The sequence below is a fragment of the Anomaloglossus baeobatrachus genome, chromosome 7, assembly GCF_048569485.1.
Source record: "Anomaloglossus baeobatrachus isolate aAnoBae1 chromosome 7, aAnoBae1.hap1, whole genome shotgun sequence".
In the NCBI taxonomy this organism is placed as follows: Eukaryota; Metazoa; Chordata; class Amphibia; order Anura; family Aromobatidae; genus Anomaloglossus; species Anomaloglossus baeobatrachus.
In genome coordinates, this window is record NC_134359.1 from 237,436,211 (window position 1) to 237,461,151 (window position 24,941).

The following is a 24,941-nucleotide window of genomic DNA, read 5'->3' on the forward strand; positions in this document are numbered from 1 at the left end:
TTGTGTGGAAGGAGGCACACATCCACTCATCTTCTCATTTTAGTTATATCGGTTGGAAGAAAAGTGGGCCCCCACGGGGCCCCCGGCATGTTCCCTTCTCACCCCACTTTGTCGGCGGTGCTGTTAAGGTTGAGGTACCCATTGTGGGTACAAAGGCAGGAGCCTCATGCCGTCTCCTTCACCATCCCTTAGCGGCTCTGGGAGAAGTGGGATCCTGAGCGGTCATCCAGTCACTGGGACCGTGCTCCCTCCGCAGCCCCTGGGGGAATCTGTCGGACAGGAGTTTGTTTATCCTCAGGGACCGGGCCCTGCATCACTAAGGTACTCTGTACCCCCATGGGGGATGCGCATGGAGCGCCTACATCCCGGACGCTGCAGCAGCTGCTTATTTGTGACGGCCGGCGGACTTCCGCGCCGACCGCGCCTGTTTGTCGGCCGCGGTATTAAATTTAGTCCCCGGCTTCAATTGCGGCCTAGTAGCAAAACTCCCGTCCCCGGGCCTGTCTATCAGGGATAAGGGCGGGACTGCCGACCTGACGTCGGCTGTGTGGGCCAGGGCATCCTGTATGTTCCTCTCCTCCTCACTGATCACTGTGGGGACTCCAGATTCCCGCACTTTTCTAACGCCGCCCCCGGCTTCTCTCCTCCCCTGAGAGCTCCGGCAGCCATTTCTTTGGCATTCTGCCTGTGGAAGATTTCCTGGAAAGAGCTCTGCAACGCTGGGAGACCTAAGGCAGGGAATCTGGAGGACACACACTCCGCTTTTTAGCGGTCGGTAAGCCACACCGGTCACCTGGTGCTGGTCCCCTTAGGGTGCCGGAATAGATACTATATATATTTATATATTTCTGTTCGGTCGGGCTGTATACCCTCCCCATATACCCTCAGTGATCACTCTCCTAGGAGACAACAGCATGTCGTCCACAAGGAGCAAGGGGGCCAAGACACAGGGTTATTTTGCGACCTGTACCTCTTGTGCGGCTAAGTTACCTGCAGGTTCCACCTACCCTCACTGTGAGCAATGCTCAACCCCTGTTTTGCTTCCACATCCAGAGCCTCGGTCACTAGTGGGCCCCTCGGCTCAGGTAGAACCCCTTGCTCCCCCTGTCCAGGCGGCAGGGACAGAGTTTGCAGTTTTTGCTGAAAAACTCTCTGAGTCACTCTCACATTCCATGGCTCAGTCTATGGACAAATGGTCTGCCAAGCTGCTTGAAGCTTTGCAGTCCAGACCGGTCCCTACACAGGCCCTGGGCCCTGTTGGATCTTCACCCCCAGGCCCCTCTCTGCCCGTGCCGCAGCACGTTCCCAGGGGGGGCCCTAGGTCTCATGTGGAGGACTCCGGCCCGGACCACAGTCCCAGACCGGCTAAGCGGGCACGCTGGGACTCTTCCCCGACTTCTTCACGCTGCTCAGGTTCCCAGCGTGAGGACTCTCTGGAGGACGAGGCGGACGTCGCAGCTCAGGGCTCTGACACTGACGTTCCCCTCAATCTTGATACACCTGACGGGGACGCCATAGTAAATGATCTTATCTCGTCCATCAACCAGGTGTTAGATATCTCTCCCCCACCGCCACCTGTAGAGGAGTCGACTTCTCAGCAGGAGAAACACCAGTTTCGGTTCCCTAAACGTACACGGAGTGCGTTTTTCGATCACTCTAACTTCAGAGATGCTGTCCAGAAGCCCAGAGCGGTTCCGGACAAGCGCTTTACTAAGCGTCTTACTGACACACGTTACCCCTTCCCTTCTGACGTTGTCAAGGGTTGGGCTCAATGTCCCAAGGTGGATCCCCCAGTCTCTAGATTGGCGGCTAGATCTGTGGTATCGGTTGCAGATGGATCATCGCTAAAGGATGCCACTGACAGGCAGATAGAGCTCCTGATGAAATCCATCTATGAAGCCACGGGCGCGTCTTTTGCCCCGGCCTTTGCAGCCGTGTGGGCACTACAAGCTATCTCAGCTTGTCTGGCTGAGATTAATGCGGTTACACGTAATTCTGCTCCGCAGGTTACGTCTTTGACTTCCCAGGCGTCAGTTTTTTCTTTCTACGCCATGAACGCAGTTTAAGACTCTGCTAGCCGTACAGCGGTGGCATCCGCTAACTCTGTGGCAGTCCGCAGGGCCATGTGGCTGCGCGAATGGAAGGCAGACTCGGCTTCCAAGAGGTTCTTAACCGGTTTGCCGTTTGCTGGCGACCGATTGTTTGGCGAACGATTGGATGAGATTATTAAGGAATCTAAGGGAAAGGACTCCTCCTTGCCCCAGTCTAAGCCAAAGAGACCTCAGCAACGACAGATACAATCGAGGTTTCGGTCCTTTCGTCCCTCCGCCAAGCCCCAATCCTCTTCGTCCAGCAGGCCGGAGAAAGGCCAGAGGAACTCCTATGCGTGGCGGGCTAAGTCACGCCCCCAAAAGGCCGCAGGAGGCACTGCTTCCAAGGCGGCCTCCTCATGACTCTCTGCATCCCCGAACCGCATCCTCGGTCGGTGGCAGGCTCTCCCGCTTTTGCGACGCCTGGTGGCCACATGTTCAAGACCGATGGGTGAGAGACATTCTGTCTCACGGTTACAGGATCGAGTTCAACTCTCGTCCTCCGACTCGTTTCTTCAGAACATCTCCGCCCCCCGAGCGAGCCGATGCACTTTTTCAGGCGGTCAACGCTCTGAAAACAGAAGGAGTTGTGATCCCTGTTCCCCCCCAGGAACATGGTCGCAGCTTTTACTCCAACTTGTTTGTGGTGCCAAAGAAGGACGGCTCGTTCCGTCCCGTTCTGGACCTCAAACTACTCAACAGACATGTGAGCACCAGACGGTTTCGGATGGAATCTCTCCGCTCTGTCATCGCTTCAATGTCACAAGGAGACTTCCTAGCATCGATCGACATCAAGGATGCTTATCTCCATGTGCCGATCGCACCCGAACATCAACGCTTTTTGCGCTTCGCCATCAGGGACGAACACCTTCAGTTCGTGGCATTGCCTTTCGGCCTGGCGACAGCCCCACGGGTGTTCACCAAGGTCATGGCATCTGTTGTGGCGGTCCTACACTCTCAGGGCCACTCGGTGATTCCCTACTTAGACGATCTTCTGGTCAGGGCACCCTCTCAGTTGGCGTGTCAAAACAGCCTTTCCGTCGCTCTGGCGACTCTCCAGCAGTTCGGTTGGATAATCAACTTCCCAAAATCCAAGTTGACACCGACCCAATCACTGACGTACCTCGGGATGGAGTTTCATACTCAGTCAGCGGTAGTCATGCTACCGCGGGACAAACAGCTTTCTCTGCAGGCAGGGGTGCAATCTCTTCTTCGGGGTCAGTCACACCCCTTGAGGCGCCTCATGCACTTCCTGGGGAAGATGGTGGCAGCGATGGAGGCAGTGCCGTTCGCGCAATTCCATCTGCGGCCACTCCAGTGGTAAATTCTCCGAAAATGGGACAAGAGGTCGACTTCACTCGACAGGAACGTCTCTCTTTCCCTTGCAACCAAGACGTCACTTCAGTGGTGGCTCCTTCCCAACTCTCTGTCGCAGGGGAAATCCTTCCTACCCCCCACCTGGGCTGTGGTCACGACGGACGCGAGCCTGTCAGGGTGGGGGGCGGTTTTTCTCCACCACAGGGCTCAGGGAACCTGGACTCCGACAGAGTCATCCCTTCAGATCAATATTCTGGAGATAAGGGCAGTGTATCTAGCCCTATTGGCCTTTCATCGGTGGCTGGAGGGCAGGCAGATCCGAATCCAGTCGGACAACGCCACGGCCGTCGCTTACATCAACCACCAAGGCGGCACTCGCAGTCGTCAAGCCTTCCAGGAAGTCCGACGAATTCTGCAGTGGGTGGAAGCCACAGCCTCCACGATCTCCGCAGTGTACATCCCGGGCGTAGAAAACTGGGAAGCAGATTTTCTCAGCCGACAGGGCATGGACGCGGGGGAATGGTCTCTTCACCCAGACGTGTTTCGAGAGATCTGTCGCCGCTGGGGGACGCCGGACGTCGATCTCATGGCATCACGGCACAACAACAAAGTCCCGGCATTCATGGCCCGGTCTCAAGATCACAGAGCTCTGGCAGCGGACGCATTAGTTCAGGATTGGTCGCAGTTTCGACTTCCCTATGTGTTTCCTCCTCTGGCGATGCTCCCCAGAGTGTTGCGCAAAATCAGGTCCGACTGTCATCGCGCCATTCTCGTCGCTCCAGACTGGCCGAGGCGGTCGTGGTACCCGGATCTGTGGCATCTCACGGTGGGTCAACCGTGGGCGCTCCCAGACCGCCCAGACTTGCTGTCTCAAGGGCCGTTTTTCCATCTGAATTCTGCGGCCCTCAACCTGACTGTGTGGCCATTGAGTCCTGGCTCCTAGCGTCCTCAGGGTTATCTCAAGATGTCATTGCCACTATGAGACAGGCCAGGAAACCAACGTCCGCCAAAATCTATCACAGGTCTTGGAGGATCTTTCTATCCTGGTGCTCTGACAAGGGTTTTACTCCCTGGCCCTTTGCCTTACCCACTTTTCTTTCATTCCTTCAATCCGGAATGGACAAGGGTTTGTCTCTCGGCTCTCTCAAGGGACAAGTATCGGCGCTTTCCGTATTTTTTCAAAAGCGTCTAGCTAGGCTTCCGCAGGTCCGCACATTCCTGCAGGGAGTTTGCCACATAGTCCCACCTTACAAGCGTCCGCTGGAACCCTGGGACCTCAATAGGGTGCTAACGGCTCTTCAGAAGCCACCTTTCGAGCCGCTGCGGGAGGTCTCTTTATCACGTCTTTCGCAAAAGGTGACATTTCTAGTGGCAGTTACATCGCTCCGTAGAGTGTCGGAGCTGGCAGCGCTGTCATGCAAAGCCCCCTTCCTGGTTTTTCACCAGGATAAGGTGGTTCTACGTCCGGTCCCGGAATTTCTCCCTAAGGTGGTATCCCCTTTTCATCTCAATCAGGATATCTCCTTACCTTTATTTTACCCTCATCCAGTTCACTAATGTGAAAAGGATTTGCACTCATTAGATTTAGTGAGAGCACTCCAGCTCTACGTGTCTCGCACAGCGCCCCTGCGCCGTTCAGATGCCCTCTTTGTCCTTGTCGCTGGCCAGCGTAAAGGTTCGCAGGCTTCCAAGTCAACCTTGGCTCGGTGGATCAAGGAACCGATTCTCAAAGCCTACCGTTCTTCTGGGCTTCCACTTCCTTCAGGGTTGAAAGCCCATTCTACCAGAGCCTTGGGTGCGTCCTGGGCACTGCGGCACCGGGCTACGGCTCAGCAGGTGTGTCAGGCAGCTACCTGGTCTAGTCTGCACACTTTCACGAAACACTATCAGGTGCATGCCTATGCTTCGGCAGACGCCAGTCTAGGTAGGCGAGTCCTTCAGGCGGCGGTTGCCCACCTGTAAGAGGGGGTCGTTTTCGGCTCTTTTTATCGAGGAATTCTTTTACCCACCCAGGGACTGCTTTTGGACGTCCCAATTGTCTGGGTCTCCCAATGGAGCGACAAAGAAGAAGGGAATTTTTTGTTTACTTACCGTAAATTCCTTTTCTTCTAGCTCCTATTGGGAGACCCAGCACCCGCCCCTGTTCCCTTCGGGCTGTTGTTCTTTTGTGTACACATGTTGTTCATGTTGAATTGTTCTTTTGGTTCATGGTTTCAGTTCTCCGAACATCCTTCGGATTGAATTTACCTTAGACCAATTTATAAGTTTCCTCCTTCCTGCTTTTGCACCAAAACTGAGGAGCCCGTGATGCACGGGAGGGTGTATAGGCAGAGGGGAGGGGTTACACTTTTTAAAGTGTAATACTTTGTGTGGCCTCCGGAGGCAGAAGCTATACACCCAATTGTCTGGGTCTCCCAATAGGAGCTAGAAGAAAAGGAATTTACGGTAAGTAAACAAAATTCCCTTCGTTCAAGTGCCGGGTTCTTTTTCTTTTGATCCTATATTACCCTTCCATGTACACTGAAAATTACTAGGGTGGAGTGCGGATCACCTGTCATCATAACAACCCATTGGTGCCCTGTGATCCCATCATAGGAGCGGGAATGACGATGCATGTTACATTCCGCTGTCAGAGATTTATAGTGGAATTTATCTGGTTAAGGGCCGCGGCTGGATCCGCATCTGTTAAAGGCACATCTTGGCTGATCAGATCAGCCAACATGTGCAGGGAAAGATACAGGCTCGGCATTTAAGCCCGTATCAAAGAGAGGGACACAACCTAGGACGTACCAAGGTAGTGAAGGGGCTCAACTTTCATAACCTAATACATTCTCTGTAAAGCTGCATATGGGACCGGTGAGTTCACATACAAGGCACCATCAGGTCATTTTGAGAGCTACTAATAATTGTATATATACTCAGCACCATAAAACTCCCTTGTAACTCAAAGACTGAATTTCTTCTGGAAACCTTTAGTGAACATCAGGCTTTAATGTAATGTAAAACTTTAGTCTCCTTTTGGTTTCAGGTCCTGAGTTTGGGGCTGAGAAAAACTGTATCTATATTGGAATGGCGACAGAAGACTTGGATGTCTCCGAGCTGGTAGAAACCATTGCTGTCATGGGCCGAGAGATTGAAGAAAACTCAAAGGTATAAACATTTATACACTTATTCTATACAATTTCTGCAACCATATAATGTTAGACTTGGCAGAAGACATGGTCTGATTTCCTATCTTACATGAAAGATTGCAGATGTGAAGGGTCTGATCAGAAAGAAATGATTTGGTGACATGCCTCAAATTACAGCAGTCGAGCCATGCCTTTAAAGGGATAGTCTAAAGTAATGACATATTGTACCACTGTAGTCTCATTAAAGTCATTCTCCTGTGCAGAGATAATTTTTTTTTCCTCAGGATTGTTGGTGCGTCTTTCATGTGTTTTTTTTTTTTTCCCACCATTTTCAAAGTAATAATAATTTTGCACATTCCTGCTGCTTTCTATATCTTCATTTTGAAGAATAAAGACAGAGGGACTAGAACACAAATCTTATAGTGGTGTTTTCTTTGTCGCTCCATTGGGAGACCCAGACAATTGGGTGTATAGCTATTGCCTCTGGAGGCCACACAAAGTATTACACTTAAAAGTGTAAGGCCCCTCCCCTTCTGGCTATACACCCCCAGTGGGATCACTGGCTCACCAGTTTTGTGCTTTGTGCGAAGGAGGCAACACATCCACGCATAGCTCCACTTTTTAGTCAGCAGCAGCTGCTGACTATGTCGGATGGAAGAAAAGAGGACACATATAGTGTCCCCAGCATGCTCCCTTCTCACCCCACTGTATGTCGGAGGTGTTTGTAAGGTTGAGGTACCCATTGCGGGTACGGCGGCAGGAGCCCACATGCTGATTCCTTCCCCATCCCTTTTTACAGGGCTCTGGGTGAAGTGGGATTTACCGGTCTCCAGGCACTGAGACCGTGCTCCATCTACAGCCCCTGGAGAAGATGCTGGATGGAGCGGAGTACATCAGGGACATGGCCCTGCTTCCTCAAGGTACTCTGTGTCCCCGTGCATTTGGCGCTCACACCGCAGCATGCTGGGTGTTGTAGTGCGCCGGGGGACATCAGCGCTGCGGCGCCTGTGCCATGGCCTCATTCAGCTTTGCTGAAGCAGGCTCACTTATGGGAATTGGTCGCGCCGGCCGCTGGGACTGCGGCGCGGCTGGCACTTGTAGTGCGCCGGGGACTTCAGCGCGGCCTGCGCTTTTACGGCGGCCGCGCTGATAACTAGAGTCCCCGGCTTTTGCGGCCTGCTTCCGTTCGTTCCCGCCCCCAGACCTGCCAGTCAGGAGAGGGGCGGGACGCTGGCCACTTCCAGGAATCGGTCGCGCCGGCCGCTGGCAGCGGCGCGGCTGGCACTTGTGGTGTGCCGGGGACTTCAGCGCGGCCCGCGCTTTTACGGCGGCCGCGCTGATAACTAGAGTCCCCGGCTTTTGCGGCCTGCTTCCGTTCGTTCCCGCCCCCAGACCTGCCAGTCAGGAGAGGGGCGGGACGCTGGCCACTTCTATGAATCGGTCGCGCCGGCCGCTGGAACTGCGGCGCGGCTGGCACTTGTGGTGCGCCGGGGACTTCAGCGCGGCCCGCGCTTTTACGGCGGCCGCGCTGTTAACTCGAGTCCCCGGCTTCTGGGCCTAGCTCCCTTCGTTACCGCCCACAGCCCTGACAGTCAGGGTAGGGGCGTGACGCTGCATAGAGCAGAGCTGAGAGCTGGAGTATGTTTTGCATACTCCACCCCTCTCACTGTGTGCACTGTGAGTCCGGATTCCCGCACTTTCTCAGGCACGCCCACGGCTTCCTTCTCTACAAGGACACCGGCAGCCATTAGTGTCAGTTTCTGTACGATACAGAGACAAGTGTGGAAGACCCTGGCATTCTGATAGTCACACAATCGCTGTAACAGGCGTTAAGCAGCACCTGTGGTGCTAACCCCACTAGTGCAGAAGTGCACTTATAGATATGCTTGTACTATATACATTGCACTGTTTGGTCGCACGTTGTATATACCCTCCTGGACGGAGGAGTTATCAGCATATTCTCTGTGTAAAACAAAGGTGCAGAACCACATGTTTTTCTATACAGCTGGTACAGCATGTACGGCTATACGGCCGGCAGGTACATAGACTCCCATTGTATGCACTAATGGCCAGGGGATGAGGACGGTGTCTGCAGTATTTACTGACAGTTTTTCTGAGACTATGGCTATGATACTAGAAGCCTAGCAGTCCGGACATGTCTCTCACAATATGGGCACTGTTGAATCATTGATCCATGGCCCCCCTCAGTGTGAATAACTAACAGCTCCGGGAATGTCACACGCATCCCAGAGTCACGGCTCTGCACGGACGTCAGTCCCAGACAGCCTAAGTGGGCTCGCTATGAGCGGCCTCGGTTTCATCAGGGTCCTAACAGAAGGACTCGCTGTGTAATGAGGCGGAAGTAGCGGCTCAGGATTCTGATCCTGAGACCGCGCTCAATCTGGATACACCTGATTGTGACGCCATAGTAAATAATCTTATAGCGTCCATCTATAGAATGTGGGTTATTTCTCACAGCTCCTCCAGTGGAGGAGTCAGCTTCACGTATTTTTCTGGACCACTCTGCCTTCAGAGAGGCAGTCCAGGAACACCACGCTTATCCAGATATGCGCTTCTCCAAACGGCTTAGGATACACGTTATCCCTGTCCCCTGACTTGGTCAAGGACTGGACCCAATGTCCCGAGCGGCATCCTCCAATCTCCAGGCTTGTAGCTAGATCCATAGTTGCAGTGGGAGATGGAACTGCAAACTCAAAGATGCCACTGACAGACAGATGGATCTCTGGTCGAAAGCCATCTATGAGGCTGTCGGCGCACCGTTGGCTCCGGCATTCTCTCCCTTGGGGCACTCCAAGCTATTTCAGCTTGTCTTACACAGATTGACACGGTTACACGTACATCTGTGCCGCAGGTGGCATCCTTAACCTCTCAAATGTCTGCATTTGTTTCTTACGCGATTCAGGTTGTCCTGGACTCTGCGAACCGCGCGGCGGTAGCCTCCGCTACTCCGTGTTTTTAAGCAGAGCCTGGTCTGCTCGTTAAGTGAATGGAAGGCAGATTCTGCTTCCAAAAAAGGTTGCCTAACCAGTTGCCTTTTTCTGCTGACCGACTGTTTGGTGAGCGTTGGATGTAACCATCAAACAGTCCAGGGGTAAGGATTCATCCTTTCCTCAGCCCGGACACAACAAACCCCAACGGAGCAAGAGGCAGTCGGGGTTTTCGGCCTTTTCGAGGCTCGGGCAGGTCCCATTTTTCCTCGTCCAATGTGGACTCAAAAGGATCAGAGGAGCTAAGATTCTTAGCGGGCTCAGTCTCGCCCAAAAAAGCGACAGTCTGAAAACCCGCTTCCAAGGCGGCTTCCTCATGACTTGCGGCCTCGGTCGGTAGCAGGCTCTCCCGCCTTGGCGATATTTAGCTGCCATAGGTCAATGACCATTGAGTGTGAGACATTCTGTCTCACGGGTACAGGATAGAACTCACTTCTCGTCCTCCAACTCGATTCTTCAGAATTTCTCCACCTCCCGGCCGGGCCGCTGCTCTTCTGCAAACAGGGTGCACTCTATAGGCAGAAAGAGTGATGACCCCCGTTCCTCTTCAGGAACAAGGTCACGGTTTTTACCCCAAATTCTTTGCGGTACCTATAACAACGGGCCGTTCCGTCCCGTTCTGGATCTAAAAATGCTCAGCAAGCTCGTGGACACCAGGCGGTTCCGGATGGAATCCCTCCGCCATGTCATCGCCTCAAGGTCCCAAGGATATTTCCTAGCATCATTAGGCATCAAGGATGCTTATCCACACGTGCCGATTGATCCAGAGCACTAGCGTTTCTACGCTTCGTTATAGGAGACGAACACCCTCTGTTCGTAGCTCTACCTTCCGGCTAGCGACAGTCCAACTGGTCTTCGCCAAGGTCAGGGCAGCAGTAGTCACAGTCCTGCACTCTCAGGGTCACTCTGTGGTCCCGTATTTAGACGATCTACTTGTCAAGGCACTCTCTTAGGAAACATGCCAACACTGCCCGAACGTTGCGCTGGAGACTCTCTAGAGTTTTGGGTGGATCTCAACTTTTTAAAGTCAGATCCGACCCCGACCCTATCGATAACATATCTAGGCATAGAGTTTCTTACTCTCTCAGCGATAGTGAAGCTGCCGCTAGACAAACAGCATTCACTACGGGCTGCAAGCTCTTCTTTAAGAACCAGTCGCACACATTGAGACGCCTCATGCACTTCCTACGTAAGATGGTAGCAATGGAGGCAGTTCCTTTCGCGCAGTTTTACTGCGTCCACTACAATGGGACATTCTCCGCCAATGGGACGAGGAGTCGACGTCCCTCAACAGAGTCGTCGTTCTTTCTCAGGCGGCCAAGGAATCTCTACGGTGGTGGCTTCTTCTCACCTCTTGGTCAAAAAGAAGGTCCTTCCTCTCCCCGTCCTGGGCGATAGTTACGACAGACGCGTGTCTATCAGGGTGGGGAGCAGTTTTTCTCCACTACAGCGCTCAGGGTACGTGGACTCAGCAAGAGTCCACTCTTCAGATCAATGTTCTTGAACACAGAGCAGTGTATCTTGCCCTACAATCCTTCCAACAGCGGCTGGAAAGCAAGCATATCCGACTTCAGTCGGACAGCTCCACAGCGGTGGCATACATCAACCACCAAGGAAGAACGCGCAACCGGCAAGCCTTCCAGGAAGTCCGGCAGGTTCTGATGTGGGTGGAAGACACGGCATCCACCATATCCACAATTCACATCCCAAGTGTGGAAACTAGGAAGCTGACTTCCTAAGTCGCTGAGGTGTGGCCGAAAGAGTATGGTCTCCTCACCCGGACGGGTTTCAGGAGATCTGGCGCCGCTGACAGAGGCCGGACGTCGATCTAATGGCGTCACGGCACAACAACAATGTGCCAGCTTCATGGCACGGTTTCACAATCATCGAGCTCTGGCGGCAAATGCCTTAGTTCAGCATTGGTCGCAGTTCCAGCTACCTTAGGTGCCACCTCTGGCATTGTTGCCCAGAGTACTGCGCTAGATCAAGACCGACTGCGGCCGCGCCATCCTCGTCGCTACAAATTGGCCGAGGATGTTGTGGTACTCGGTTCTGTGGTGCCTCACGGTAGGCTAACCGGGGGCACTACCAGACCAATCAGACTGGCTGTCTCAAGGGCCATTCTTCCATTTGAATTCTACGGCCCTCAACCGGATAGTGTGGCATTGAGTCCTGGAACCTAGTGTCGTCAGGATTACCTCAGGACGTGGTTGCCACCATGAGACAGGCTAGCATACCAACGTCCGCCAAAATTGACCACAGGACGTGGAAGATGTTCTTATCTCGGTGCTCGGCGCAGGGTGTTTCTCCCTGGCCGGTTGCATCGTCTATGTTTCCTTCCTTCCTGCAATCTAGGTAGGAAAATGGGTTGTCGCTCAGTTCCCTTTAGGGACAAGTCTCAGCGCTATCTGTATTTTTTCAGAAACGACGACTTCCTCAGGTACGCACGTTCCTACGGGGAGTTTGTCTTCTCAGCACTCCGTACAAGCGGCCGTTAGAGCCCTGAGATCTGAACAAGGTTCTAATTGCTCTCCAGATGCCGCCTTTCGAGCCTTTGAAGGATGTCTCCCTTCCCGTTTTTCACGGGAAGTGGCCTTCTAGTAACGGTCTCGTCTCTTAGGAGAGTTTCCGAGCTAGCAACGCTCTCATACAAACTCCCTTCCTGGTCCTTCACCAGGACAGGGTAGTTCTGCGTCCGGTTCCGGAATTTCTCCCTAAGGTGGTATCCCATTTTCATATCAATCAGGATATCACCTCACCTTCTTTGTGTCCTCGTCCAGTCCATCAATTTCAGAAAGATTTGCATCTGTTGGTTCTGGTGAGAGCACTCAGGTTCTACTTCCCGCATGGCGCTCCTGCGCCACCCGGATGCACTCTTTGTCCTTGTCGCTGGTCGGCGTAAACAGTCGCAAGCTTCCAGATCCACCCTTGCTCGGGGGCTCGAGGAACCAATTCTTGAAACCTACAGTTCTACTGGGCTTCTGGTTCTCTCAAGGCCGAAGGCCCATTCTACCAGAGCCGTGGGTGCATCCTGGGCATTACGGCACCAGGCTACGGCTCAGCAGGTGTGTCAGGCACCCACCTGGTCGAGTCTACTTACTTTTACCAAGCATTATCAGATGCATACCTACGCTTCGGCAGACGCCAGCCTAGGTAGATAAGTCATTCAGGCGGCGGTTGGCCACCTGTAGGAGAGGGCCGTTTGACGGCCCTATCATGAGGTATTCTTTTACCCACCCAGGGATTGCTTTTGGACATCCCAATTGTCTGGGTCTCCCAATGGAGCGACAAAGAAGAAGGGAATTTTGTTTACTTACCGTAAATTCCTTTTCTTCTAGCTCCAATTGGGAGACCCAGCACCCGCCCTGTTTTCTCGGGGTTTTTCTGTTTTTTCGGGTACACATGTTGTTCATGTGGTATGGTTCAGTTCTCCGATGTTTCCTCGGATTGAATTGGTCTTTAAACCAGTTATTGGCTTTCCTCCTTCTTGCTTTGGCACTAAAACTGGTGAGCCAGTGATCCCACTGGGGGTGTATAGCCAGAAGGGGAGGGGCCTTACACTTTTAAGTGTAATACTTTGTGTGGCCTCCAGAGGCAATAGCTATACACCCAATTGTCTGGGTCTCCCAATTGGAGCTAGAAGAAAAGGAATTTACGGTAAGTAAACAAAATTCCCTTCTTTGCATAAATTTGACCCAAAGCTACATCAGATTTTCACTCAACTCATAAAAGTAGATAACGAAAACACTATCGCCCCAAATATGACAAATATTACACTTTGGTTCTTTTTTTCCTCAAAAAAACAAGTCACATTTCTGTGATTGGCACAAGAGTGTGAACTTTCAGGATTAGCAGATCATTTTAAGGTCAAATTAGAGTCTGGTGTTAGTCAATGGGATGACAATCTGGTGTGAGTGGGCGACCTGTTTTATGTACAAAACAGGGATTTATCTTCACAACACGTTTGTGGAAATTTATCACGGCAGGAATAAAGATTTCAGGGAAGCTTTAAATTCATTTTTGTCTAAACTAATCAGGCTGGAAAAGGTGACAAAACATTCCGTAAGGAGTTTGGACTCCAGTAATAATCAGACAGATTGTGTACAAATGGAGGAAATTCAAGCCCGCTATTACCTTCTCCAGTAGGGGTTGACCAACAAAGATCACTCCGCTCAAAGAGCAAGGTTAAATAGTCTGTGAGGTTACAAAGGAACCCAAGGTAACCTCTAAACAACTAAAGGCTGCTCTCACATAAGCTAATTTTAATGTTCATGAGTCAAGAGAACACTGAACAACAATGTTGTTCATGGCAGCATTCCAAGGAGAAAGCCACTGCTATCCAAAAAGATCATTGTCGCCTGTCTGTTATTTGCTAAAGATCACCTGGACAAACCAGAAGGCTATTGGAGCAACATTTTGTGAACAGATAGGATCAAAATAGAGCTTCTTTGTTCTGTTTGGAGAAAGGAAACCACTGGATGATTACAGCCCCTGGCAAACATTATGGACTCGCCTGGCTCTGAGGATATTCATTCAGTTGTTTACTTTTGTTGAAAAAAAAAGCAGATCACAGACATGGCACAAAACTAAAGTCATTTCAAATGACAACTTTCTGGCTTTAAGAAACACTAAAAGAAATCATGAAAACATAATGTGCTGGCCAGTAACTGTTACTTTTCAAGGCCAAACAGGGGGAAAAAGTAAGGCTTGCATTATTGATGGAACAATGAATTGTACCAGCAAATTCTAAAGGAAAATGTCAGGTCATCTGTCCATGAGCTGATAGTGTGGATCATACAGCAAGACAATGACCCAAAGCACACAAGTCATTTTACAAAAGAAGGGTTACAGAAGAATAAAGCTAACGTTTCGGACTGGCCAAGTCACTGTCCTGACTTTAATCCTATAGAAATGTTGTAGAAAGACCTGAAGTGGCAGTTCATGAGTTAATTCCCATCAATATCCCATTCACAAATTTTCAAACACCCCTGTACATTGTACATAATTTCACTGTTGCCATTTTGTATCCATTTGTGCAGCTCCTTGAAAATATGACTGAAGTAGTCAGGAAAGGTATTCTGGAAGCTGAAGTCCAACTGCAGAAGGCCAATGAGGAGCGGCTTTTAGAGGAGGTAAGATGAAGGCTGTGTTCAATGGTCACCGGCCATCACAGTACATATGTTGTTTCCTCACACGGCTTATACCTCTGACCTGTGCTGAATGCTTTCTGGTTTGCAGGGAGTTTTGCGCCAGATCCCTCTAGTTGGCTCAGTTCTTAACTGGCTTTCTCCTGTTCAAGCAACACCAAAGGGGAGAGCATTCAACTTAACAGCAGGTGAGACGATGGGAATTACTTCTTCACCAACCTGATACTTTGCCATACAATGAATGCAGAGAAAATGGCTAATACTGATAATAATAATAGTGCTATTCGTACACTGTGTCCATGCACTTACCCTACAAAAAGCAAAAGAAGTTGTGTTCCAGCTCACCTGTGTAGGAGACACCAACCTTGGACCGTGCAGGGACTGAAAAGTCGGCAAAACCAGGTCAGGGAAACATGAGGAAATCCCTGACCTGGTTTTGCCGGCGCTTACCCTACAGTATGCATTTGGAGTTTTTTAAACAAATGTATACTGTGCAGTATACATTTTTTTACGATGTCTCCTTATGGTGGATAGATGCTAAGGCATCATCCTGACTGTAGGGTGCATACTTTCTGAGCATATGCACCCGGCAGTGAGCAATAACTCAATGTGTAATTTTTATTTATAATTTTTATTTGTTTTTTTCCTAGAAATGGCACTTAGTTCAGTTGCATTGTGGGAGGCTTTCATCATAATGTAATGTGTTCACGGCCAACTAAAAGTATTAACTTCTCTAATGTCCTTAGTATGGTGACATGGGCATTTGTAATAGATCAACTTCAGACCTTATTAATATTCTTAAGGTTGAATGAAGTTGTAAAATGTTTTCTTCTTGTTTTTTAGGATCATTAGAATCAACAGAAACAACTTATATGTCCAAGGCGCAGGCGACTGAAGCAAGTCCTCCCTCAACTCCAACCCTGGGACATGCAAAGAAATATCCAGGTAGTGTATGGAGATGTCTTATCTGATGCACTGTCCCCTTGGCCTGAATGTAACTAGACTCATTAGGAAAAGGTTAGAACTGCACATATCTGGTCTGTGTGGATATACCCCTTAGATATGTCCACATGAGATCTATTATGGATACTATTGCAGAAATGTAAATTTGCTAATTGCTACATATTTTAGTTTTGCATTGCAAAAGGTAGAGCACCACAAATCATCTGTTAATTAGCCCCACTTGGCAGTAACCTTAGGGGTACTTTGCACATTGCAACATCGCTAGCATCGGCTAGCGATGCCGAGTGCAATAGTACCCGCCCCTGTCGCACATGCAATATCTTATTATCGCTACGGCAGCTTCACACGCACATACCTGCCCTGCGACGTCGCTCTGGCCGGCGACCCACCTCCTTCCTAAGGGGGCGGGTTGTGCGGCGTCACAGCGACGTCACACGGCAGGCGGCCAATAGAAGCGGAGGGGCGGAGATGAGCGAGACGTAAACATCCCGCCCACCTCCTTCCTTCTGCATAGTCCGTGGAGGCAGGTAAGGAGATGTTCCTCGCTCCTGCGGCTTCACACACAGTGATGTATGCTGCCGCAGGAACGAGGAACAACATCGTATCTCCTATTGGTGCGACATTATGAAAATGACCGATGCTACACAGATCACCGATTTTCGACGCTTTTGCGATCGTTTATCGGCGCATCTAGGCTTTACACATTGCGACATAGTTACCAGCGCCAGATGTGCGTCACTTTCGATTTGACCTGACGATATCGCAGTAGCGATGTCGCAGCGTGCAAAGTACCCCTTAGGCTACATACAGATTGCTCAGACGCTGTAAGCCCTATAACGGCCATAGTCTGGATGATTGCACTGCCATCTATCCATCATGGAAACCATTGCTAAGAAATGTATGCCGCCAGATGTACGTTTCTTTTTGCGACTGCCCTCGGCTCTGCTGAGCTTTCCCATATAATTAAGTAAACTGTATGCTACCACATATCTGTCCATACTATTGACTTCTGTCTAGTAAATGTCAGCCTATGGGAACATAAAAGTATTCATCAGTAGAAGTCTCCTAGTATATTGTAGCTGATTCTGGCTTATTGTATGCATGAAGATTCTGCTGGAGTAAGATGCACCAACTTCATTAATGGGTTATTCCTAAATAAAAATCAAGGTTTACCCTATTTACAGCATAGGTGATAACTTACTGATTGCTGGGGATCCGACCCCTGAAACCACTTTGCGATCTTGAGACTTTTTAACCCCAAGAGCAGAGAGCTGCAGGCTCGTCCTGAATAGGACCGCTGGAAAAAGCTGCTTCACAGCCTCATAGCAATGAGTGCAGCAGAGGGGTCCCAGAGGACAGACCATCAGAGAACAGCATGTAATCTCCCATCTTATTGATAGATGATAACTTGATAATGAGGCGTAATCCTTTTAAAGCAGTGCACCTCTTAATGAATTTGGCACATTATCCTCACAAGAAAGGTGTCACAGACCATTTATCTCTTAACTTTGTGGCGCAAATTTGATGGATCTGTTTGCCACGCACCCTCCTGACTAAGCTTTACTCTGTTTGCAAAAAGAGGTGCAGATGGCCTGGGACTGGCATAAAAAAGGCCAAAACAACATTTTTGCACAACTACAAGTAGCACAATAAGTTAGCAACATTTCAGATTCCCAAATTCTGGTGAAAACTGTTTATTGAATTGGGGCCTTAAACTGACGGTTCGTACAGGCAACTGTATGTTCGGTATGTGTGCTCGACGGACAGCACTTGGATCCAATAATAACCATTATGCCTGTGCACAATGAGTTTTCACAAGGATCAATGGTTCATGTGACAAAAAAGAGAATTTTGTTACTTACCGTAAATTCTTTTTCTTATAGTTCCGTCATGGGAGACCCAGACCATGGGTGTATAGCTACTGCCCCCGGAGGACACACAAAGTTACTACACTCAAAACGTGTAGCTCCTCCCTCCTAGCATATACACCCCCTGCTAGCCAGTCCTAGCCAGTTTAGTGCAAAAGCTGAAGGAGGACATCCACCCACAAGAAGAGACAGAGTAAAATCCGGAAGAACCGGAACCTCTGTCTACATCAATAACAACCGGTGAAGACACACGGAACAAGAAACCTGCCAACAGGCAATAGGGAGGGTGCTGGGTCTCCCATGATGGAACTATAAGAAAAAGAATTTACGGTAAGTAACAAAATTCTCTTTTTCTTTATCGTTCCTATGGGAGACCCAGACCATGGGACGTTCCAAAGCAGTCCATGGGTGGGGATAAACAGACAACTGAGAAGCAGGCAAAACCTAACTTCACAAATGGGCGACAGACGCCGGAAAGATGCGTCTGCCCAAGCCCGCGTCTGCCAAAGCATGAGCATGCCTTGGGTAGTGCTTCGAAAAAGTATGCAGACTAATTCGAGCTGCAGTCTGACAGACCTACTGAGCCGTAGCCTGGTGCCTGAAAGCCCAAAAGGCGCCGACAGGTCTGATCAAATGTGCTCTGATCCCCGGCGGGGAAGGCACTTGAGTACACTTGTAGGTCTCGGAAATGGCCGACCTAAGTCAACGAACCAGGGTCGGCTTAGATGCCGAGAGACCGCTACGCTGACTAGCAGTCAGCACCAGAGAGAGGTGCACCGCCTAATAACGGCGGTGAGAGACACATAGATCCGGAGCGCCCGCACCAGATCCAGGATATGCAACGCTTCCTCAAAGCGATGAACAGGAGCCGGACAAAAGGAAGGCAGGAAAATTGCCCCGGATAAGGTGGAAGCAGTAACCACCTTAGGGAAAAAAAAAGTCTGGAGTCGGACGGAGACCACCTTGTCTTGATACAAAAGACCAAAAAGGGGGGTGACTCCGAGAGAGTGCAGCCAGAACTCTCTGATGGGAAATTATAGCCACTAGAAAGACTACTTTCTGTGAAAGATGAAACAAAGAAACCTCCCTAAGAGGCGCAAAGGGGGGTTTCCGGGAACCGGGAGGACCGGATTAAGGTCCCAGGGCTCCATAGGCCGCCGGAAAGGCGGAATGATGTGAGATGCGCCGTTAAAGGAGCGCACCGGAGCCAGCCGGACGATACGCCGCTGGCACATACTGACAGAGCCGAGACCTGTCCCTTAATGAGGGATAGTCCTAGCTGTAGACCGGACTGTGGAAGGGACAGGAGGGTCGGCAAGGCCAAAAAGGTCAAAGGACACTTTGGAGCTCGAGTCATAGCGGAGATGACTTCAGGAAGGATACCAGAAGTTGCCAAGATCCAGGACTGAAGAGCTACGCCGTCAATCTGAGAATCCAGAATTCTGACGGAAAAAGCGGACCTTTTAAGAAAAGGTCTGGACGGTCCGGAAGATGCCATGGCAACCCAACGGACAGAAGGAGCAGGCCAGAGTACCAAGCTTGCCTGGGTCAGTCTGGATATGAGAATGACCCGACGGCCCCCTTTACTGATCTTGCGCAGGAATCTGGACAAGAGGTAGAGGGTGAAATACGTAAAGAGACGAGCTGGGATCAAACATGAACCAGTGTGTCTACCGCAAAACCTGAGGATTGTGGACCACGGTTGGACAGCTGAAATAGTCTGCCTCGCAGTTTTCACATCTAGGATGTGGGCTGCGGATACGGTGGACTAGGAGTCCCTTGTCCACTGAAGAATGTTGAGCCGCCAAGATTGCCAGGCGGCTGAGTGTCCCGCCCTGGAAGCTGATGTAGGAAAAACGCTGTCACGTTGTCCGACTGGACTCGAATGTGCCTAGCCGCCAACAGATGGTGAAGGCTTAGAGAGCTAGAAATAAAGCTTTGATTTCCAGCACATTGATCCAGAGTGCTGATTCGGACAGAGTCCAAGCGCCCTGCGCTCCACGGCGGAGATATACTGCTCCCAAGGCGGCTAGCATCCTGGTGAGGATCACCCGGGACGGGGCCAGGAAGGAGCGTCCCTGAGACAGAGTGGCCGAAGCCACCACTGAAACGAGCCCCTGGTCAGTGGCGAAGCCACCACCCCGTGGAAGGAGGGAGTTCGCTTGTACAGCGGAAAACATCCAGTCTCAGAGGACGCAGGAGAAACTGGGCAAGGAATCGCTGCCATTGACGCCACCGTCTGACCAGCACCTGTATATGGTATCTGATAGAACGACGTCGACCGCCAGCGGAGGGACTACTGATCGACTAAGAGCAGCTTCACAAGTGCCGACAGAGTCTCGAATTGCGTCCCTGAGAACCTCTGGTTCGAAGTCAGAGTGGACTTGGACAGAATGACAAGCCACCCGAATAGGTTAGAGTGGCGAGAGCGAGCGAAGCACTCTGCTAAGAGTCAGCACTGGATGAAGCCCCGACAAGAAGGCCGTCCAGGGCAAAAGATCACTGCCAATCCCTAGGGGTGCAGGACCCTAATCACAGCTGCCCCAATGAGAATACTCGAGGGGCCGTGGCTAACCCCAAGGGAAGAGCCACGAATTGGACCACTCCGATTGTCAAAACGTAGTCAACGCTGGTGTGAAACTGCGATTGACCCCTGCAGATAGGCATCTCTGATGCCGATAGCTGCTAGGGAATCTCCTTGGGTTCTTGACTGATCCGGTGAAAAAACACACCATGTGAAAACGCCACACCTGACTATGCTTGAAAAGCTAAAGATCCAGGTCGGAAGGCACCGCCCTCTTCGGGGACTAGGAATAGATTTAAGCAAAAATTTCAGAACCGTTCCCAGTCGGGAACCGGTACAATTACTCCATTGGCCTGCAAGAAATGCCACGGCCTGTGAGAAGGCGGCGGCCGTGGAGCCGGGAGGAGTTGACAGAAAAAATCTGTTTGGCGGGTGGACAGAATTCCATCCTGTAGCCATGGGAGATATAATCCCGCCCCCACTGAACGGAGACGTGTTAGAACCATACGTCGCCAAGTGGAGAGAGCCTGCCACCGACCAAGGAGGTGGTTGGCGTGGCTAGATAGCTCGGAGTAAGCTGACTCAGTGGCAGCATCTCCTGCGGTCTTTTGAAGACGCAGCTTCAAGCCATTTGGTTCTATGAACCTAGGCCGAGCTAGAGGACGATCAGATGGAGGAACGGAAACCACCGAAACCTCAACTGATTCCTGCCCTGGACAGGTTCCCTGGTTTAGGTTTGTGGCAAGGAAGAACTCTCCCCGCCAAGAGCTTCCTTAATTTCATCCAGTTGGTTCCGAAGAGACTGGTCCCACCAAAGGGGAGCCCAGCAAGGAACCTCTATAGAGGCATCTGCCTTCCATGTCCGAAGCCACAGGAGCCTGCGGATAGCGAGGAAAGTAGCCAAGACCACCGCCGTGCGGTGTCCAGCATGGCAGACCTGGCATAGGATGAAAAGACTGAAGTCTGGAAGTTCAGGCAACCGTTCTGGGCATAGAGTCCCTGTGAGGGAATGCATCTCCTCCAGAGAAGCAGAGAAGGTACAAAAAAACCGCACTGCTGTAAAGCTGAGGAGAACGAAGCTCCTGCCGTCCCCATACCGACTTGGCCCAAAGGACAACCGGGCGGACCGCAAAACCTTAAGTGAGGAGCCATCAGCCACTGACATAACGGTCCGGGCTGAGCCACCTGAGGTGAATGAGCCCACTTCTTGACCACCATTGGTGGACAGGGGAAACACAGTCCTCAGAATCACGCTTCATGGGAAGCCACTGTCAGAGCGGACCCTGGGCTTGGTCACAGGGGCCTGAAAACTGGAGTGGTTAAGGAACACACGTTGTGTTCTCCTAGGTAAGGTAACTCCGGCGGATTGAGGTCCAGTACAAAATTAATGTACCGTGGGATCCCTATAGAGGTGCCGTCAGCCACTGATACAACTATCCGGGCTGAAAGTCTAGACACCGGAGGGGCCACCTTTGGCGAATGAGTACACTCCTTGACCACCTCTGATGGGAGGGGGAAACAGGCAGCAGAACCCCGCTTTGGGGTCTGCAGGACAGGCTGTGGGCTTGGACGCAGCGGGCTGAAAACTGGAGTGGTTAAGGAACACACTCCTCGTCCTGTTAAAGGTATACTGATGCCTTTCTGCCAGCGGGGAATGAAGGGAATTTTGTTTACTTACCGTAAATTCCTTTTCTTCTAGCTCCAATTGGGAGACCCAGACAGTGGGTGTATAGCTACTGCCTCTGGAGGCCGCACAAAGAACTACACTTAAAAGTGTAAGGCCCCTCCCCTTCTGGCTATACACCCTCCCGTAGGAGTACGGATTCCTCAGTTTTAGTACCAAAGCAAGAAGGAGGAAAGCCAATAACAGTTTCAAAAACAAATTCAATCCGATAACTAGATCGGAGAACTTAAGAAACAACGTGAACAACATGTGCACCCGAAAAAACGAAACCCTAAAAACAGATAGGGCGGGTGCTGGGTCTCCCAATTGGAGCTAGAAGAAAAGGAATTTACGGTAAGTAAACAAAATTCCCTTCTTCTTTTTCGCTCCTAATTGGGAGACCCAGACAGTGGGACGTCCAAAAGCAGTCCCTGGGTGGGTAAAAAGATACCACATGAACGGGCTGTCATACAGCCTCTTCCTACAGGTGGGCCACCGCCGCCTGAAGGACCCGTCTACCTAGGCTGGCGTCTGCCGAAGCGTAGGTATGCACTTGATAGTGTTTGGTAAACGTGTGCAGACTCGACCAGGTAGCCGCCTGGCACACTTGCTGAGCCGTAGCCTGATGCCTCAACGCCCAGGACGCACCAACGGCTCTGGTAGAATGGGCCTTCAGTCCAGATGGAATCTGAAGCCCAGCAGAACGGTATGTGTGAAGAATTGGTTCCTTGATCCACCGCGCCAGGGTGGATTTGGAAGCTTGCGATCCCTTATGCTGACCAGCGACTAGGACAAAGAGCGCATCCGAACGGCGTAGAGGCGCCGTGCGAGAAATGTAAATCCTGAGTGCTCTCACCAGGTCCAACAGATGTAAACCCTTTTCAAATTGGTGAACTGGATGCGGACACAAAGATGGCAAAGTGATATCCTGATTGAGATGAAAGGAAGAAACCACCTTGGGAGAAAACTCTGGAATTGGACGCAGTACTACCTTGTCTTGGTGAAACACCAGGAAGGGAGATTTGCAAGATAACGCCGCCAGCTCGGACACTCTTCGAAGAGATGTGACCGCTACAAGAAAAACTACCTTTTGTGAAAGCCGAGAAAGGGGAACCTCTTTCAAGGGCTCGAAAGGCGGCTTTTGAAGAGCAAGGAGAACCTTGTTCAGATCCCAGGGTTCCAATGGCCGCCTGTAAGGAGGAACGATATGACAAACTCCTTGGAGAAACGTGCGTACTTTAGAAAGCTGTGCCAAGCGCTTCTGAAAGAATACGGATAACGCGGAGACTTGACCCTTAAGCGAGCTAAGGGACAAACCTTTTTCCAACCCAGACTGCAGGAAGGAAAGAAAAATTGGCAATGCAAATGGCCAGGGAGAAAACCCTTGAGCCAAGCACCACGCTAAGAATATCTTCCACGTCCTGTGATAGATCTTAGCTGAGGATGGTTTTCTAGCCTGTCTCATTGTGGCAACAACTCCCTGAGATAAACCTGAGGCCGCTAGGATCCAGGACTCAATGGCCACACAGTCAGGTTCAGGGCCGCAGAATTCAGATGGAAAAACGGCCCTTGAGACAGCAGATCTGGACGGTCTGGTAGTGCCCACGGTTGGCCTACCGTGAGATGCCACAGATCCGGGTACCACGACCTTCTTGGCCAATTTGGAGCGACGAGTATGGCTCGCTGGCAGTCGGACTTGATTTTCCGGAGAACTCTGGGTAACAATGCTAGAGGTGGGAACACATAGGGGAGTCGGAAATGCGACCAATCCTGAACCAAGGCGTCTGCCGCCAGCGCTCGGTGATCGTGAGACCGTGCCATGAAAACTGGGACCTTGTTGTTGTGCCGTGACGCCATCAGATCGACGTCCGGCGACCCCCAGCGGCGACAGATCTGTTGAAACACGTCCGGGTGAAGGGACCATTCTCCTGCGTCCATGCCCTGGCGACTGAGAAAGTCCGCTTCCCAGTTTTCCACGCCTGGTATGTGAACTGCAGATATGGTGGACGCTCTGCTTTCCACCCACGTCAAAATCCGCTGGACTTCTTGAAAAGCTTGGCGACTGCGTGTTCCCCCTTGGTGGTTGATGTACGCCACCGCCGTGGAATTGTCCGACTGAATCCGAATCTGCTTGCCTTCCAGCCATTGTTGGAAGGCTCGCAGGGCAAGATAGATTGCTCTGATTTCCAGAACATTGATCTGCAAGGTGGACTCTTCCTGAGTCCACGTACCCTGAGCCCTGTGGTGGAGAAACACCGCTCCCCACCCTGATAGGCTCGCATCTGTCGTGACCACTGCCCAGGACGGGGGAAGGAACGACTTTCCCTGTGACAATGAGTTGGGGAGAAGCCACCAACGTAGAGAGTCCTTGGCAGTCTCCGGCGACCCCTTGCGCACAAAGCTAAAACTGAGGAATCCGTACTCCTACGGGAGGGTGTATAGCCAGAAGGGGAGGGGCCTTACACTTTTAAGTGTAGTTCTTTGTGCGGCCTCCAGAGGCAGTAGCTATACACCCACTGTCTGGGTCTCCCAATTAGGAGCGAAAAAGAAACTCCCCTGATACAGGTGGATGGAGGTCCAGTACAAGTATAATGGACGCAATCCAATCATTCGCATCTGCGTCACCTACGGACGGATAAATGTACATAAAGTAGCGTCCGAGCCCCTGGTAGAGACATCCTCCTCGTCCAGTGAGTCCGCTCGTAATCGGAGCTGCGGGACGGGGAGGACAGGGGACCCTGCGTCTCCCTGTCAGGAGGACGGGGTCTGAGCCCAGAAGGAGAGTCCTTTGTGAGCTTTATTGAGCGAGCTGAAGCAGAAAACGCCCTGAGAAGGGAGCTGCATGCTCAGCAGATGCCGGGACAGCCGACCCCTGGAAATAGGATTCCCTCAGGGGTCAGCCACCGAAACCGGAGCAGATGGAGGGACCACTAATGAGCCTCCAGCTGAGGGGCCACAGTGGTTATGAGCTCGGTACAGCCGTACGAGACTACCTGCAGTGGATAATAAAAACAGGCTGCAGTCTTGCTCTGTGAGACATGCTGCAGAGGTGGGGGCTCTGTCTAGACTGGCCCCCAGCATATATAAACAGATAAAACAAGCAGCTGCACAAACCGGAGGTTGTGGCTGCTAAATCATTTAAACAGACATGTCTGTGCCCTCTGGTCCCTCAGCCCAGGTCCCCACTTGTCACACTGTGGAATCTCTGTGCCTATGCAGGCACAGAGAAC

At 51.3% G+C, this 24,941-nt stretch overlaps 1 protein-coding gene across 2 annotated transcripts in view; it reads left to right on the plus strand.

Moving 5' to 3' along the window:
* PDXDC1 (pyridoxal dependent decarboxylase domain containing 1) overlaps window positions 1–24,941 on the plus strand; it is a 164,304-nt gene that overhangs the window by 130,507 nt on the left and 8,856 nt on the right. For both annotated transcript variants that reach the window (XM_075317973.1, XM_075317972.1), the window contains exons 19-22: window positions 6,436–6,557; window positions 14,586–14,678; window positions 14,785–14,881; window positions 15,537–15,638. In XM_075317973.1, the coding sequence (XP_075174088.1) occupies window positions 6,436–6,557; window positions 14,586–14,678; window positions 14,785–14,881; window positions 15,537–15,638 (414 nt within the window). The remainder of the gene's footprint in view (window positions 1–6,435; window positions 6,558–14,585; window positions 14,679–14,784; window positions 14,882–15,536; window positions 15,639–24,941) is intronic.